This window comes from Eptatretus burgeri, chromosome 9 (assembly GCF_056783735.1).
Source record: "Eptatretus burgeri isolate ZD-2024b chromosome 9, Ebu_testis_v1, whole genome shotgun sequence".
Lineage (NCBI taxonomy): Eukaryota > Metazoa > Chordata > Myxini > Myxiniformes > Myxinidae > Eptatretus > Eptatretus burgeri.
Genome location: NC_140969.1, coordinates 95475009 through 95492393, shown reverse-complemented (window position 1 = coordinate 95492393; position 17385 = coordinate 95475009). Strand labels below are relative to the sequence as shown.

Below are 17385 nucleotides of genomic sequence, written 5' to 3'. Positions count from 1 at the left end.
TTGTGACTAAAGTACTTCTTGCACTCAGGTCTTCAATTGTTCTTGTGGTGGGGCAACTTCGCATAACAATTGTGCATTTTGTGAGGGAAGCACCAAATTTGGCACACAAGTAGCCTATCATATTATGAACAGATTTGGATATTGGGCCATCTCAAATTTTTTGATGGCAGTGGAAAATGGCTGCCACAGCCATCACTGGCTGAATTTTGCGATGGCCCAATATCCAAATCTGTTCATAATATGATGGGCTACTTGTGTGCCAAATTTGGTGCTTTCCTCACAAAATGCACATTTGTTATGCTATATTTAGCTAAGTTGCCCCACTATTGTTTTCGTTGTTCTTCGCCACATTTAGCGGTTTGGGTGGCTGGCTGGCTTGGGATTCTCAGGTCCTGAGTTTGAGCCTCCGTCACCATTGAATTTGCACCAGGTGGGGTTGACTCAGCCTGTCATCCTTCCGAGGTGGGTGAAATAAGTACTAGTGTACTGATAATTGTGGCACTGCATCAGTAGCATAGCCGTGTTCCTCAATGATGCAACCAACAACCTCAAGGATGAAGATGAAGATGATGAAGAAGAAGATGAAGAAGAAGATGAAGAAGAAGATGAAGAAGAAGATGAAGAAGAAGAAGAACATCATGAGATGGGGCTTTATGGCTGCAAGTTAAAAAAAATTCTCCTGGTTGTTGTTCTTCAACAAGGGTTCAGTTGTCCTCTCTGTCCGGTCATCACACCGTGCGCCCTCTGCAGATGATGTCCTGTGAAGACCATAACGTGGGATACCGCTCACGTCGGCCGACACGTGCCCTCTCCCTTTATCAAACCGCTCCATAGAGGGCGTTAATGTTACAATTTGTTCATGACGTAACGTGCAATGCACAACGTCATGTTTAGTAACACGTTATAAAGTAAAAGTATGTTTGATAGACTGGGAAATACTCAGTGAGATGGCGGATGAAGGATGAAGGAGAGTCAGATGGTGCGTTTAGTCTTAGTCCTCAATCGTCTAATCCTGGATTCTCCAGAAGCCGCGACAATGGTGCGATGCCAGCAGGTCGGGCCGCATTGTAGAGCACGCAGGTGAAACGCGTCACGTGCGTTCGATTTATCGACACAATGTGATGCGCAGAGTCCTGATGGGTCAGGTGTCGTCAGGTACGGTGCGGTACGGTAGACCTTTCGGAGTTTCGGAAGAGAATCTGACGATCCAATCAGCTTTGATGCACAATTAATCCCATTGTATCTTGTACCATTTGCCATCATTGCTTGTTAGTTTTAATAAGTTAAGCTATATGTGTCTGAGATACTGTAATATAATTGGACCGGTGTATGCCGGCCATGACAGTATTGTTAGTGCCGGATTTTTTTTTCTCACACGTCGTGTAAAAAACGATATTTTGTCTTTATTTAATTTACTTTTCATTAACTGTACGTGACACGGTTGTGGCGTTTATTTATTTTTATTTTTTGTAGTGTGAGAAATTAATTTGAATCTGGGATCCGTGACGGTGTGAGCTCAGTTGCGCATGCGCAGAAGGGTCAGGCGGACATGGAGGAGTACACGAGGGAGCCGTGGTAAGGTTTTTTTTTTCCCCTCATGAACACTTTGACAGGTTTGTTTCATGCCCGACGCGTCGTTACCTTCACACAAAGACACCACGTTTATACTCACAGAGGAAAGACGCGTACGTACGTGTTTTGAACGGAAGGGAGGATCGGCCGTTTTCCGTTCAAGGACGATGTAACATTAAAAAAAAATTTTATCGCGTATTTGTTAATTTTGTTATGGTGGACGAGCTCTCCGGATTCAAACTCGATCTTGCATAATGTACGAGCGAACGTGAGGATCTCTCGGATGGTTCGGTTCATTCATTTTAGGTAAACGTGGCCGAGCATATTGTTCCGTTGTTGCGTTTCCTTGAGTGTGATCCTCCCTTCCCTGGTCCATGAACCCCACACAGCCCGTGGCGCATTGTGGACGACTGTGGGGGAGCCTTCACCATGGGAGCCATCGGCGGAGGCATCTTCCAGGCCATCAAGGGCTTCAGGAATGCTCCGATGGTGAGCTTTGTGTCCTCCAGCGGTGACATGCCAACTCAAGGTCATGGAGGAGTTTGTACTGTACACATCCAGGGTGTCCCAAAAAATATACTCACATTTTGGCTCCTAATAGCACATTGAATTTTAAATTTATTTTCAGATCAAATTGACCATAATGGTGGAAGTACGACTCGGTTTTGAAGAAAGAAAATTTATCATTTAAAGTGCTGCTGAAAGCACCAAAACATCATGGAAGTGCAAAGACGATTTAGAAGACATTTTCACAAATATCCACCAACGCGACGCACCGTTGCTCGCATCCGAGATAAGTTTGAAACAGATGGAACTGTGCATGACGTCTATAAGGAGCGTTCAGGAAGACCACGGTCATCAACCACCCCCGCAAAGGAAAATCAATTGCTGGAAACCCTCCACCGATCCCCACGGAAATCTGTACGACAAATGGCTCGTGAGACAGGAATCCCAAAATCAAGCGCCCATCGCATTTTGAAGCGAATTAATTGGAAAAGTTACATTCCAACATTAATCCACGCTCTAAATGAAGACGATCCTGACCGGAGAGCTGAATTTTGTGAGTGGTACCTTGGCAAATGCGAAGAAGATGCAGCATTTCCATCCAAAATTGTTTGGAGCGATGAGGCCAGCTTCAAGTTAAATGGCTCAATTAACCGACACAATTGCACCTACTGGGCTCCTGAAAATCCGCATGTTACTATGGAATATCATTTAAACTTACCAGGGGTTACTGTGTGGTGTGGGATATCAGCATTAGGCATCCTAGGGCATTTCTTTTTTGACCAAACTGTCACTGGGGATGTTTACTTAAACTTGCTGCAGGAATCCGTCGGTCCACGTGTCGAAGAGATATTTGGTGACGAAGAGATTTACTTTAAGCAAGATGGAGCACCTCCCCACTACCACCGTGATGTAAGGGCCTATCTCGAAGCAACTTTTCCGAACAGATGGATTGGGCGAAGAGGTAGTGTTGAATCCCCTGCGCTTTCTCCAGACCTCACTCCAATGGACTTATTTTTATGGGGATATCTCAAAGATAAGGTTCACGGCTCAAAACCAGCAACAGTCGATGAGCTGAAAGAGGAAATTGAAAGACAATGTCTTGCAGTTCCAAATGAAATGATTCGTAATGCTGTTGAATCCATTGGTCCGCGTTATCGGCTGTGTTTGTAACGTGATGGTCGTCAGTTTGAACATTTGTAAACACGCATTTATCCATTTATACATTTGATCATTAATCTTGTTTCTAAGTCAATAAACAACACATTTATTATCATTTAAAGAGTGAGTACATTTTTTGGGACACCCTGTATATATTGTTACGGTTGTGGAAATTCGTATTACACCATAAAGAGTCCTCAGGTGAGATATATCGATAAGTCCATGTGTAGTTAGCCCACACCCATTGTATAGAGGGAATTTATGTGATCCATTCGGGTTGCGATCCTTCAGTTAGCCATTTTTTTCTTTCTCTATTGTTATTTTCGACCATTAAGCCGCCAACAACGCAAACAGCCACTACCCTTACCTTTACAACTCCATCCCGCAAACCTCGCTTCACCGCCATTCCCAAATGACACCATAACCATCAAACCACCACAGAAAACCCTCCACCACCTTTGCCTTTCTCCTTCACAACCAACAACCGCACCACCTGTGAACACTGAACGTTGGGCTGTCTCGGGCCCGTTCGGCGATTTGGTGCGAAACGCATCGAGCCGCGAGCGCGAATGGCGGCCTTTCCGAGGGAGGAATTCGGATCCAAAATGCTTCACGCCCACTTCCCCTCCGTCCAATGGGCGAGCGCGAGGCGGCTTGGCCCCCTCCAAGCGCGTATATGTAAAGTCCGTTTATGCAAATATGCGGATCAAGGGAGGTTCACGCCCATTTTTGCCCAACCAATGGCTGAACAGAGGGTGGCATGGCCCCACCTCCAATCGCGTTTTGATCCGCATATTTGCATATCAGCTCCTCCTGAGTCCTATAAAGGTGTGAGCGCAAGGCGACTCGTGCAGGAGAGAGATAGAGATATATATATATATATATATATATATATATATATATATATATATATATATATATATATATATATATATATATATATATATATATATATATATATATATATATATATATATATATATATATATATATATATATATATATATATATATATATATATATATATATAGTAGAACAGGAGTGTGTGGAGCTAAAAGAGGGTTAGGTGAAGCTGAGCTTGGAGAGAAGTTGCGGAGGAGTTGCAGGGAAGACAGCGGACGGCGACAAGGTTGCGGTGTGGGGGCCGCTTGACTCGTCGCGAGATCCAGGCCAGACAGCCATACCCCTCTCCCTGAGCATCAGCGATTTTTTTTTTTTTTTTTTTTTTTTTTTTTTTTTAATAATCCCCCCCCCCCCCCAATCGCGGTGAGATCGTGCCGAGGGGGCCCCCGTTCCTCCCCCACCCTAAACGTGGTGCTAACAAGACCGCTCGCGCGGAGCATGCCGGAGAGGACTCGCCGACCACGCCAGGGCACGGAGTCGGGGCGCAGCGGCGCGAACATTGCGGCTTGCCCGCCATTGCGTCACGAGGACGCGGGTAAGACCTCCCCGGTTTCGTGGACCTGGCCGATCCTCCAGGATCCATGTCAATTTGGTCTACGGACCTGTCTGCCTCCTCGCCTATGAGGGTGGCTTTCTTTTTCCTTTGCTTTTGGTGTAAATGCTTGTGGTGGCGCCGTCTGTTGAGTAAAACTGCGTAAGTGTTGCCGTGTGTCCGTCTTCGTCGGTAGTATCTCTCTTTTACTATTTCTTTCTGTGCTTGAATACGTGCCTTTTATTATTATTACTGTGACTGAATATACGTGCTTGCTTTGTGTCCGTGTGTCGCGCAATAAAACGCTTGCTTGTTGAACTGTTCCCGCTCTGCTTCGTCTCCTTTCTTTTTATTGACTCTCCATCCTGCATCGCATAATAGATTGGTAGTGGTTGTAAGTTCCCGGTAACTAATCTGAACCGTCGAGGTCGACGATAACTCCGCTTGGTTATCTCTGCAGTACGGAACGAACCGCTTAAGCGGTTCGTGTCCGAAGTCGACCTGCGGCGAGGTGCGATCGCCCGATTAACCATCCGCGTAGGTACTTAGGTATGTCGAGTTTGGCGAACAACCCTACCCTACGCGGGTGGCCGATTGGCGCGATTGTGGTGAGGTCGAAAGACCCACCCATGACTCGCTCCTGGCGTTGTTCCGAGAGGGTCACGACTGATTTGTTTGTCCGGTGGGCGACGTGCCGCGATTCGAGTTGCGTGGCCGATCGCACGCCGGCGGGCGCAAATTCGCAACAATATGTATATTATGTGCGAGACAAAACCATTAGAATTGGGACATGTGAGTGTTCTTTTATATGATTTACAGAGAGCTTGATAATCTACATCATGGGAAGGCAAGGGCAAACCACCTAGTGTAAACCTTGCTAAGAAGCTCCTCCGGCAGCACCGATTTCCCGGTTCACAAGAGCAACATGCATCGTGTGAGCCGAGGGTTCCGATGGGAATGTGAATAGGCGAATTGCTCGTACGTCGTACAGGAAGGCGTAGTCCGTTGTGAGCCGTTTTGTTCGTTATGCTCGGATAATCCCATTTTAATTTGTCACATGCTTTGTTCCAGGGAGCCCGTTATCGTTTCCGTGGGAGTCTAAATGCCATCAGGACTCGAGCCCCTCAAGTTGGAGGTCTGTCGTCGTTCCACTTTTCACTCCCATCACACGTCAAGTGCATACCTGCCATCCTTTGTTTAAATACTGTATCCGTTTCCTGATTACCTCTGCCACTGAAGGTGGATGGAGGTTTTGTTTTTGCTCCTGTATGCCTTTCTTTCTGTCTGTCTGTTTGTCTGTCTGTGAGCGGTCTACCTCAGAAAGTTATGGATTTATTCGGACGAAATTTGGTCGACAGGTTGGATAGGTGACCAGGACGAATGGAATCGATTTTGGTGAAGCTACGGATGTAAGATACGAAGGGCAGTCAATAAGTAACCTTAAAATGGCGATATAAATTTGAGAATGTAATGTGTGTAGTTGTAGATGAAGTATGTTATATCTATGGTTAAGAGTCACGTTTTGCATGTTTTAGATCTGGCAATATTGAGCGCATGACGTCAGTGGAGCAGTTCCAAGATGGCGGCTCCCTTGGAAGCATGCACCAGGGAGGAGCAACGTTCTGTCATCTGCTTCTTGGGAAGTGAGGGTGTGAATCCCAGTGAAATCCATCGCAGAATCAAGATACAATGTGGTGATGCACGTTTATCGCTGCAGCAGGTGTACGACTGGGACAGGAGGTTTAAAAGTGGAGTGTCCAGTGTGGCATACGCTGATCGCTCGTGCTGGCCTCAACAAGCAGACACAGTAGAAATGGTTGCAGGAGTTGATCGCATGCTATTACGCTGGATGAAGTGGTCTCCGAATTGAACATCAGCCATGGTTCAGCACACCATATCATTTACAACGTGCTGGGGATACCCATAGTGTGGTGTCTGCAACGTGGGTGCCTCGACAACTCGCACCCGAACTGAAAGAGCTCCTCTTTTAAACTTCCTGTCCCAGTCGTATAGATATAACATATACCCATAGATATAACATATGTCGTCTACAACTGCACACATTACATTCTGAAATTTATATCGCCATTTTAAGGTTACTTATTGACTGGCCCTCGTATTACAGGGTGAGTCCCAAGTCCCAAGACACGGTTTTAGCTGCTCATAATTTTTGATGAATTGTAATTTTGTAATTTTTTTGGTCATCCACTGCACTTGTTGTTGAGTCCACTTCCAGTAGAAAATGCCTTTGTTCCCAAAAAACGGAAGATTTGATTTTGACAGTGCTGGCTTTCCAAAACATTCTTCGAAGTCTTCTTGCAACCGTTTAATCATCCTGTTTGTGTTTCTCCTCTCGTACCACACCATTGCTTCCAGCCTCTCTTCCACTGTAAATGGGCTGGTGTCTGCCATCTTGGTTTAATGTATTAAACAACTTGTATTATCTGAAAAAAAAGAAAAAAACCAGTATAAATACATGACATATACAAATCTTGTATAAGCAGAAAAAAAACATGTCCTGGGACTTGTGACTCACCATGTATAATTGTTGATGTGATTCATCACCATTGAGAGAGAGGTCGAAAAACGATATATAGTATGACGTCTCAAAAAGTTATGGACGGATTCGGAAGAAACTTTATGGACTGGTTTGGTGTTTGTGACGAGGAAGAATTGATTTGACTTTGGTGATGATCCGGGAATTAACATTTTAAAAGTGATTGTTCTTCACCATTGAGAGATGGGTCTATAACCGATTATACAGTAAACCCTTAAATATCGTGGGTGTTGCATTCCTGGAAAATGCCACAATAGTTAAAATCACGATAGTGAAAACCAAGGGCCTATGGGAAAAGGGGAGTTTGGTTCCTGGGGTTCGAGACAATACTGATAAAGGTGGGCAGCAGTCAGAAATAAGAGGCATCACAATTGAAATAAACATGTAAATAAAATAAATACATGATAAAATAAACAAAAACACAAAACTTTTACCTTTTTAATTTTTTTACAAAACAGCACGGGAGGTGAGGGTAAGAATATTACTAAGTGTACTCTGCCGTAAATAGAAAACACAAGAATTAGCTCGGGATAATGATGATGATCTTTGAGTTGGGAGTCGGGTGGGGTGGGGTGGAGGTTGGACAGTTGTGAATGTAGAACTTGTGATGGCTTTTCGATCATTGGGAGCACGACAAAGTCACCTGCTTTATTGCCACATATGAAGACGATCCTTAGCCACCTTGAATCCCGGAGCAAATCTTTCTTGGAAGGTACGACATGGCATCCTCTTCCAGAAAAAAATACTGTCTCGTCGGTGTTAAAGACCTGCTCCTGCATGAATCCCTTCGCCTCGATTAGTTTCATGAGTTGCAGTGGGTAGTTCTCCACAGCATCATGGTCTTCTGATGCTGCTTCCCCGACTAATTTGACACTATGAAGGCCGAATCTTCTTTTGAAATTCTCAAACCATCCCTTGCTTGTATGGAACTTGTGGGTAGCCATGGTTGAACTGGAGTCTTCAGCCCTGGGTGCCTCGTGGAAACGTCTGTAAATGCATAATGGTTTCTCCTGTTTCACTGGTTCACTCCAAGGAACTTTTTTTTTCTGTTTGGTCCTCGATCCAAACATTTTCCATCCTTTCAGTATTAGGATCACGGGACTGGAATGAGACTTTTGCACCTAATGCAGCGCTGGCGACACTTGCGCTCACTTTTACTTTTTCGAACACACACACACACACACACACACACACACACACACACACACACACACACACACACACACACACACACACACACACACACACACACACACACACACACACACACACACACACACACACACGCTCGATTCATTGATCCTGTTATGGCAGCCTACAGATGCCGCACTTTCACCTCTTGCCACCCTATCTACCAACTCTATTTTCTCGCTCAACGTCATAACCTTTCTTTGCCTTTTGGCACAACTAATTTTGTCCAGCGTTTTATGTTTGGGTACCATTATTAACAGTGCACGAGAAACAACAAAAGGTTTGTACATAATGGGAGGTAATTGTACACGCAGATGCAAACGATGACTTGACTCGTCTCTGCTCAAAAACCGTCATTGGTCAAAATGAAATCCCGTAATAATTAAATCTGAGCACAATAGGTTGCCCGCGATTGGTCGAAACACGTGATATTTAAGGGTTTACTGTATAGCATGATATCTTTTTAAAAAGTTGTGGAAATAGTTTTGACAAAACTTGATGGATGAGTTGAATAGGTGACAAGAACAAGCCAATTCGATTTTGGTTCAGGTCTGAATCCAGATCCAGCCTGTCAGAGGGATATAAAACGTAACTGTTCAACTTGATGGAGGGATGCGCTCTTCCGAGTGCCGTTCTCGTTGGTCATTGTTTTTATAATTTGTTGGATTATTCTTTTTCATTCCCATGTTCATGCATCTAGGTTCCCAAACGAGGGTGTTGGCATACTTGTGTATTAGCAGAGATTTGTCAACAGAAGAAATTTTGCATAAAATTCATCCCGATGTCTTCATAATGTACATGTTTGAATGTGTGGAAAAGGTAATGATATTGAGAGGATACAAAGTCATTGGAATGCCTGTGTTGCATCTGTTAGGTAGTTTTGCTGTTTGGGGTGGCCTTTTCTCCACCATCGACTGTGGTCTAGCCAATGTTCGAGGCAAGGAGGATCCGTGGAACTCTATCTCGAGTGGGGCTCTAACAGGGGCTTTGCTCGCTGCTCGAAGTAAGTGCTTCTTTATCGGGACATTCTCAGACCTCGGCTGAACTTTTCCTGATCTCATGATTGGGGGTTATTTTTCCTGTTTCATACTTTCTATTCACTGCTTTGAAGCAATCAAGGTACAGGTACAATCACCACCACCCACACAGACTGCAACTGCTGTTGCAGTGAAATCTGTGCCGGGGCCATCTACATATTACATATGGGTCAAAGCAGCAAAGTGTGAGCCAAATTGTTTCAGAAGTCGTGAAAAAAAATCAATTTTCATATTCAGTGAAGTTGTTGCAGCATAAAAAAAATCCAAGATTCACTGAACATTTTGCAAAAAAAAGTTTATAAAAAGGATTGGTCATCACAAAATGTCATCATTTTCAAAATAGGGTAGGATTTTTTGATTTGGTCAGGCGGACATGCAAGTTTTCAGCTCAAATAACAGCAAAGTCAGCTCTAATGATTGGTCCAGGACAAAAACATTGTAGTTTCGGGGTTTTATAGCTTGTACCATTGTTTCATAATGCTATGTGAACCATTGTTTAAAATGACTGTCAGCTCATCGATGACCGTCATTCGAAGGGTCAAAAACCCAAAATTGTCCAGAAATCATAACCTCAATAAAATACTGCAATCAATGCCATCAGTAAGCTGAGTTATGTAATCAAACGCATTTATTATGGAAAATAACATGAATTGCACAGAAAAATCACCTTTCTGAAAATGTGACTGACCGGTGGAGAAATTTTCATCGGATGATATTTTCACTAATAGGGGGAATAAGGGAATGATACTTGGTCAGATTAATCACTCCCATTGTATTTGAGTATATAACCAACAACAATTTAATTGCCATGTTATTCGTCTAAACTATTGACTGAAATGCAAAATGTGTTAGCAGAGTCATATCAGTTCCCTAATCCTGATGGTACCCAGCATGAAAGTTTACTATTACTCGAAGAAACATTCAAGCAATATCATTAGAAAAAATATTTATTTTCTATTGGATTGGACTCAAGGGAATTTATAGGCACCAATAAGAGCCTTCTCGTGTGAAAATGGTCAATTTCGACGTTTTCCGTCAGTTCACATGGATAGACCCTTTTTGAGCTGATCCAATTCTATTTTCAAATAATATTGGGGCTATTTGTCATACTGGGAACCAAGACTAGCATAACCAGAGAGTTGGCGTCAAATCCATCCAATGCTTGCCTGTTTATACATTTATTGTTTTTAAAAGACTAGTCTAATATTTAATATTTTTTATAAAGCATTGCAGTGAAGTTTGATCCAAATAATTTTAAAGCAATATATGTATTTGTATATTGTAATCAGTAACAAGAGCGTAAATGAGCACAATATACGCCCAAACAAGAAGGTATATACAGAATTGTGCTACAACATGAAAAACCACTTTTGGTTTTTGGCAACCACTTTAGATGACGAATGTATGTCGCGACACCGTTTCCACAGTCTGTACCTATGTACCAAATATGAAACCTGAAAGTTGAAAACTTTGGGAGTTAGAGTGCGGACAGGAACAGACGAACGGATGGACAGACAGACAGATGGACAAACGGACGGACGACTGGAATCGCATAATACGCCCCGATATATATTGTTGCGAATTCGCGGACGGCCACGTAACTCGAATCGCGGCACGTCGCCTACCGGACGGACAATTCTGTCATGACCCTCTCGGAACAACGCCGGGAGCTAGTAACGGGTGGGGGTTTAACCTCACCACGATCGTGCCAATTGCCCACCCGCGCAGGATAGGGTTGCTCGCCAAATTTGATCTACCTAAGTACCTGCGCGAATGGTCGACCGGGCGATCGTACCACGTCACAGGCAGACTCCGGACACGAACCGCTTAAGCGGTCCGTTCCGTGCTACAGTGATAACCGAGCGGTGTTTTCGTTGGCCTCGATGGTTCCGATTAATTACCGGGATGTTGCACCCACTAGGAACCCCTTACGTGAAGCAGGATGGAGAGGCAATAGAGAAAAGACAAAGCTAAACGGGCACAGTTCAACAAGCAAGCATTTTATTTCCCGGCACATGGAAAGCACGTATATACAGCCATACAGAATCAAAATGCACATCAAGCAAATGTTAGAGTTAATACAGACTACGCGCACACACGGCAACACTTGTACAGTTTTACTTCACAGACGGCGCCAACACACATTTACACAAAAGCAAAGGAAAGAAGCCACCCTCACAGACAAGGAGGCAGACAGGCCCGCAGGCCAAATGTGCGCGTGACCTGGAGGAGCGGCCAGGTCCACGAGACCGGGGAGGTCTTACCCGCGTCCTTGTGACTCGTTGGCGGGCAAGCCGCAAATGTGGCCGTGCCGCTGTGCCCCGACTCCGTGCCCCTTGGCGGGTTTCGTTGGCACCACGTTTGGGGTGGGATGGGAACGGGGCCCCCTTTTGCACTAACTCAGCGCGGGGGAAAGGGGGAATTGTTGATGCCCTGGGGGAGGGGAGTGGCTGGCTGGCTTGGGTCCTGCGACGAGACGAGCGATCCCCCACACCGCAACCTCGTCGCCGACCGCCGTCCTTCTTGCCTCGGACCCGAGCTCCCTTGCTTGCAGTTCCACCGCGCGCTCTCAACTCCGCCAACGCAACGCTCCTTGTCCCCAAGAGCAACCTCTCGACGACACTCTCCAAGCAACTCCAAAACCCAACTCTCTCCAATTCGCCTTGCGCTCGCCTTTTTATAGGTGGCAGGAGCAGCCAATATGCAAATTTTAGGATCAGAACGCGATTGGAGGCGGGGCAACGCCGCCCCCCCCCCCCCCGGTCAGCCATTGGTCAGGCAAAAATGAGCGTGAACCTCTCCTGATCCTAAAATTTGCATATACGGACTTCACATACACACGCTTGGAGGCGGGGCCAAGCCGCCCCGCGCTCGCCAATTGGACGGAGGAGAAGTGGGCGTGAAGCGTTTCTGATCCGATTTTTCCCCTCGGAAAGGCCGCCATTCGCGCTCGTGGCTTGGTGTGTTCGGCACCAATCGCCAAACGGGTCCGAGACAGCCCGAAGTTCAGTGTTCACAGGTGGTGTGGGAATGGCCGTAGAAGCGATGATGTGGGATGAATTCGTGAAGGTAAAGGCGAAAGTGGTGGAGGGTCTTCTGTGGTGAGGGTTGGCGTTGTGGTTGTTGTCTGTGGGTTGGAGCGTAGTTGTGGTTGGTGACGATGGCTGGCGTGGTGGTTAAGGTGGTTGTTGTGTGATGGCGGTTGAGACGTGGTTGGTTCAAAATAACGACAGAAAAGATAAAATGGCTAACTCAAAGCTTCGCAGCCCGGATGAATCACATAAATTCCCTCTATACAACGGGTTTGGGCTAACTACACATGTACCTATGAAGATATCTCACCTGAGGGCCCTTTATGGTGTAATGCGAATTTCCACAGCCGTAACAATATATGTATGTGTGTATATATATATATATATATATATATATGTATGTATATGTATATATATATATATATGTATGTATATGTATATATGTATATGTATATATATATATGTATATGTATATATATATGTATATATATATATGTATATATATATATATATATATATATATATATATATATATATATATCGGGCGTATAAAAAATAGTGTTAGATAAAAACATTAGAAAGGAAAAAATAACTTGCACCAAAAACTTTTAACATTTTCACGCTGACGCTTACGCCGGGGGTATCGCTACAGCTCTCTGTTCTTCGAACAGGCGAGCTAAAAATTGTAATAATTATGTCAGCCCGACAAGAAATATCATCAATTTACAAATGTGAAAATAAACAAGTCTGAAGACGACGATGGTTCACGAGCGTTATTTGACGATGTAGATTGTTTCAGAAGTCAAGGATGAGACAATGTGATAATGTTTGACCAAGTTATAAAAATGATCAACATGATGTGGTACGAGTGACAGGTTATTAGCTGCAAAATGTCGAAAACCTGGTTTCGTTCAACAACTTAAAAAATTTGACCTTTGCATAACCTTTAAAGGTCACAAAACAATGTTGACATTAAAATAAGGAAACAGGATGCGTGCTGTAGCTTATTGGAGTTAGTTCGTCGAAGAAGGTCGAAAACCCGGTTCGATTCCCACATCTTTGAAAATTTGACCTTTGTGAACTTTAAAGGTCAAAGGTCAAGGATTATGACCTTTGGTTCAAAACTTCATCTGGAACGATTTAGGAACAATATAACGTCATATTAGGCTATATGGCATTTCGCACTCATCGGATTATCCATACTTTGATGAAATCGGTGTAAAAACAAACTTGAAGGGGGCGCCACGGGCAAGGTGTTCGAGATAGAGCAAAATGGTTTGAAGACTTTAGGTGGGGAATGACCTCAAGATTATGCATAAAAAAATTTGTCATCCGAGCTCTCAAACTTTGGTTGGTCATATGATTTTTATGTCAAAATTCAAAATTTTCTAAGTTCGTGACCTTGTGACCTTGACCTTGGGACGAAAATGAAAAATCGAGCTCCGTGGGGCTATGCAGGTGCCATTGGGCTAACCAAATACCGAAACCCCTGTCAGATTCGACAAACCCCCTAGGAGAAGATGCAAATTGAAATCTGCTACCCCCTAAAAACACATGTTTTTTGGGCGTGGCTCCGCCCATAATGGGCGTACGACGCCCATTTTCAGGAAAACACAACTAGATCATGATATAAACCTCCCACCAAAATTTTGTCAGGATCGGATCAAAACCCACGGAGCTATGCTCGGGACAGACAGACAGACAGACAGACACACACACAATAATAATGAATATAGTGGTCACTTATTTTTTTTTGTGAAAATATTTTTTCGTAAAACAAAAACAGGCCCTTATTGACAGCTTCATTACAAATTCCCCAGAGTGAGTACATGAAGGACTCAATATAGACCAGGAAGACCATACATTTTTTTTAATAGATTTTCAAACGCTTGTTTAGAATATCTCCTCCAAAATTTTGTTTGGTAAACTATTTAGGCACACTGATTACTTTCTACAATGAGGGTTCCCTGAAACACCGTGGCTCACACTTCCCTGCGTTGGGCCATATGCCGAAACGGTAGAATCTCCTCCGCATGCCTCTTCCATCCTTCCCTTCTATTTCACTTTTTTTTTTTTCCTTTTTCTCTCTTTTGCACTTCCCTCACTCTTCCCTTCCAAAACTTTTGCTGAATCGTCACAATGACTTTCCATTTGATTCCACTTTTCAAAGGGTCTCATCCTCTTCCTTTGCTCCGGACTCTCCATTGATCCTTCTCTTTATCCTCGTGTTTCAGTGAAGTTAAAGGCTGTTCATACCCACATGCCATTGAATAGGAACAAACAACACAGATTGTTGAACAATGACATGGGCCATGATCGTGGACAATGGCACGTTCCAGTGAGGCCACCAATGTGGACCGCCCCATGAAAACAGTTGATGTTTTGTATACAATGTACAACTTGGTTGTTCATACAAGCCACAATGTTTCTCTTTGAATTGCCGAGAAGTTTCCTTATTTAACGTTTTACTCCAAAATAGATCATGTTGAAATGCACATTCCTGAATCGCAAGGTTTGCATAGCAGGTATTTTACAGTCAAAGTGCTGTACGAGAATTTCACCTTGGTGGTTCATTTTCCCATTTATAAAGAGCTTACTTGATATGTGTTCTTCGGCTGGCTGGGTAGCCTAGAGGTACGTATGCTCACCTGTAAGCCGTCTAGCCTGGGTTTGAATCCCGGCCCAGCTATAAATGTCATCCACAGTGTCATTCTCTTTAATAGGCACGGTGATTCATCGATGTGTGTGCTGTCTCTTGGATGGACGTTAAACTGGGCATCCCATCTTCTGACATTGGTTTGTGGACGTTAAATATCCCACATTGTCCTTCGTGAAGAGTGGGTGAGCTATCGCCGGCACCTTGAATAAATCATGAGTTCTTAACACCTTCAGTCGACCGTCAGAGTTGGCCAGCGAGTTCATGAAAGACTTTGGCTGAAAATGTTTCTTTTCTGACCCCACAAGAAGGTGTAATCATTGGAGCCGTAGTACTACTAGTAGTTGTGCTTTTGTTTGAACTCCCGCAGTTTATTTAATGTCGCTCACTCTCCTCATCCCTGCAAGTCCACGGTCAGGACTGCAAGGGGTAATGTGGAGCATTTTAGATAGAAAGCATCAAGAAAAAATGGGGGTGGGGGGAAGAAAAAACAAATTATCAAAATAACACATTTATACAAATAATAGCAAAGTGCCTTGTGGAGTGATACTACAAAGTGCTTCATTTGTGGTCCAAGTTTCCTTAAACTTTTGAACAGTGTTACAATTATTCTGCCGCCTTATATTCTGAGGTAATGCGTGAGCGCAACAAGCCGATCAGACCCACAGAACTATGTTCCACCATATTTCTCTATTTTTGCCTTCCTAGTTTTATAAATCACCATTTTTGCACAAGTTGAAATAAAATTTACAAGGAGGTCTCGTTACTTGATCTGTTCTTGAACTTGGTGTCCAATGATGAAGAGCGTTGGTGAGAAGTGAAGCCAGAAGAGCAATAGTAAGTTTTTCATCAGCAAGAAAATTGGCTGAAGATTATGACATTGTCGGTACATGTGAAATATCGTTTCCCTTTCACCACAAAAACAGCATTCCTCTGGAATGTTCGTGAAATGCCACATCATGGCTCCAGAGCTTAAGGCACCATGTAACAATCTCCAACTCAAGTCAGCCATTGTTCTTGGTGTTGGGTAAAGATAAAGTGAACCCCAACATGGACGACTTGGAATAGGATGTGGAAGAATCTCACGCCATGGAGTATCCTTGGATATGGAGGACATGGATCTCATCGGGTTACAAGAGCTATATAGTGGAGGGAATGGATAACCAACCGGTACATGTTCATCTTTGATAGCCCACAGAAGGACATTTTAGCTAAGCCTGAGGGCCCACCCATATTGTGTGAAGGTGGTGTCTGAGGGAGCTCGCAATTTCTTGGCCCAATTTTGAAGTCCACAAAGTTGTTGATGGATATTTGCAAAGTTCCTTCACCATCATTGGGATTCTCGAGATATACCAAGCAATCAGGAGGCAAAGACATTTTAACTTCTTGTAGTATCCTTGAGGGGATTCTAATTGTCCATAGGCCCATTTTTGTTGTGAGCTCTTCCGGTGAAAGAAGGCCTCTCTTCCTATCATTCAGAAGGTCTCCAACTGTGGATATATTGCCAGTTAAGAGCGTCTTTCTTAACGAGCACGAAGCTAGGGTTGGGCCTTGTAGAAGAGGGTTGAAAAAAAGTGCTTCTTCAAACATCTCATTGCTTGGGTAATAGTGGGGGATCTTAGTGCAGAAGTGTGCACATCCGGATAAAAGCGTGAATTTTGGCACACAAGTAGTTTAGACCTTGACAATCAAAAAAATTGATGGAAGCACTTTGACACACCCCTTTTATGGCCGCCATTGAAAACCTATTTTATTCTATATCTCCGAAACTAAACCAGCTAGATATCATTCTCAACAAAGGAAGTGAGCTTGATGATAACACTGAACAACAAATTTCAAAAAATTTTTTTTTACTGGAGATGTGTAAAGATATTAAGACTAATTTGGGTACGCTGATTTCAAAAATCATAACCGTTTTGCTGTATCACGTCAGGATTTTCAGGAACAGAAATATTCCCATTGCCTAGAAGTCAGGATTTCAATGAAATTTACATATGTCTTTAACATGTCTATTTCGTACAATTGTTGTTAACTTGTGTTATATTTCTTTCTTTCAGATAAAGATGAGTAGGCGTTCCTGTACCAATCATCCTGACAACTTCTGTTATGTCTGTGGTCGGTATACCAAAAAAGATCAACAGCGAAGTATATCTACAGCAGTGAAAATGAAGGCCGCCTACTTTCACTACTTCGGGTGTAAGGTGGGGGACCAAGAACAGAGCTGGGCACCACACATCTGC

The 17385-nt window shown here is 43.7% G+C and overlaps 1 protein-coding gene across 1 annotated transcript in view; it reads left to right on the top strand.

Moving 5' to 3' along the window:
• The first annotated feature begins 1425 nt into the window (after positions 1–1425).
• LOC147020678 (mitochondrial import inner membrane translocase subunit Tim17-B-like) overlaps positions 1426–17385 on the top strand; it is a 34316-nt gene continuing 18356 nt past the window's right edge. The window contains exons 1-4 of the mRNA XM_085896206.1: positions 1426–1575; positions 1962–2061; positions 5744–5807; positions 9295–9423. Coding sequence (XP_085752332.1) covers positions 1550–1575; positions 1962–2061; positions 5744–5807; positions 9295–9423 — 319 coding nt within the window. The 5' untranslated portion in view covers positions 1426–1549. The remainder of the gene's footprint in view (positions 1576–1961; positions 2062–5743; positions 5808–9294; positions 9424–17385) is intronic.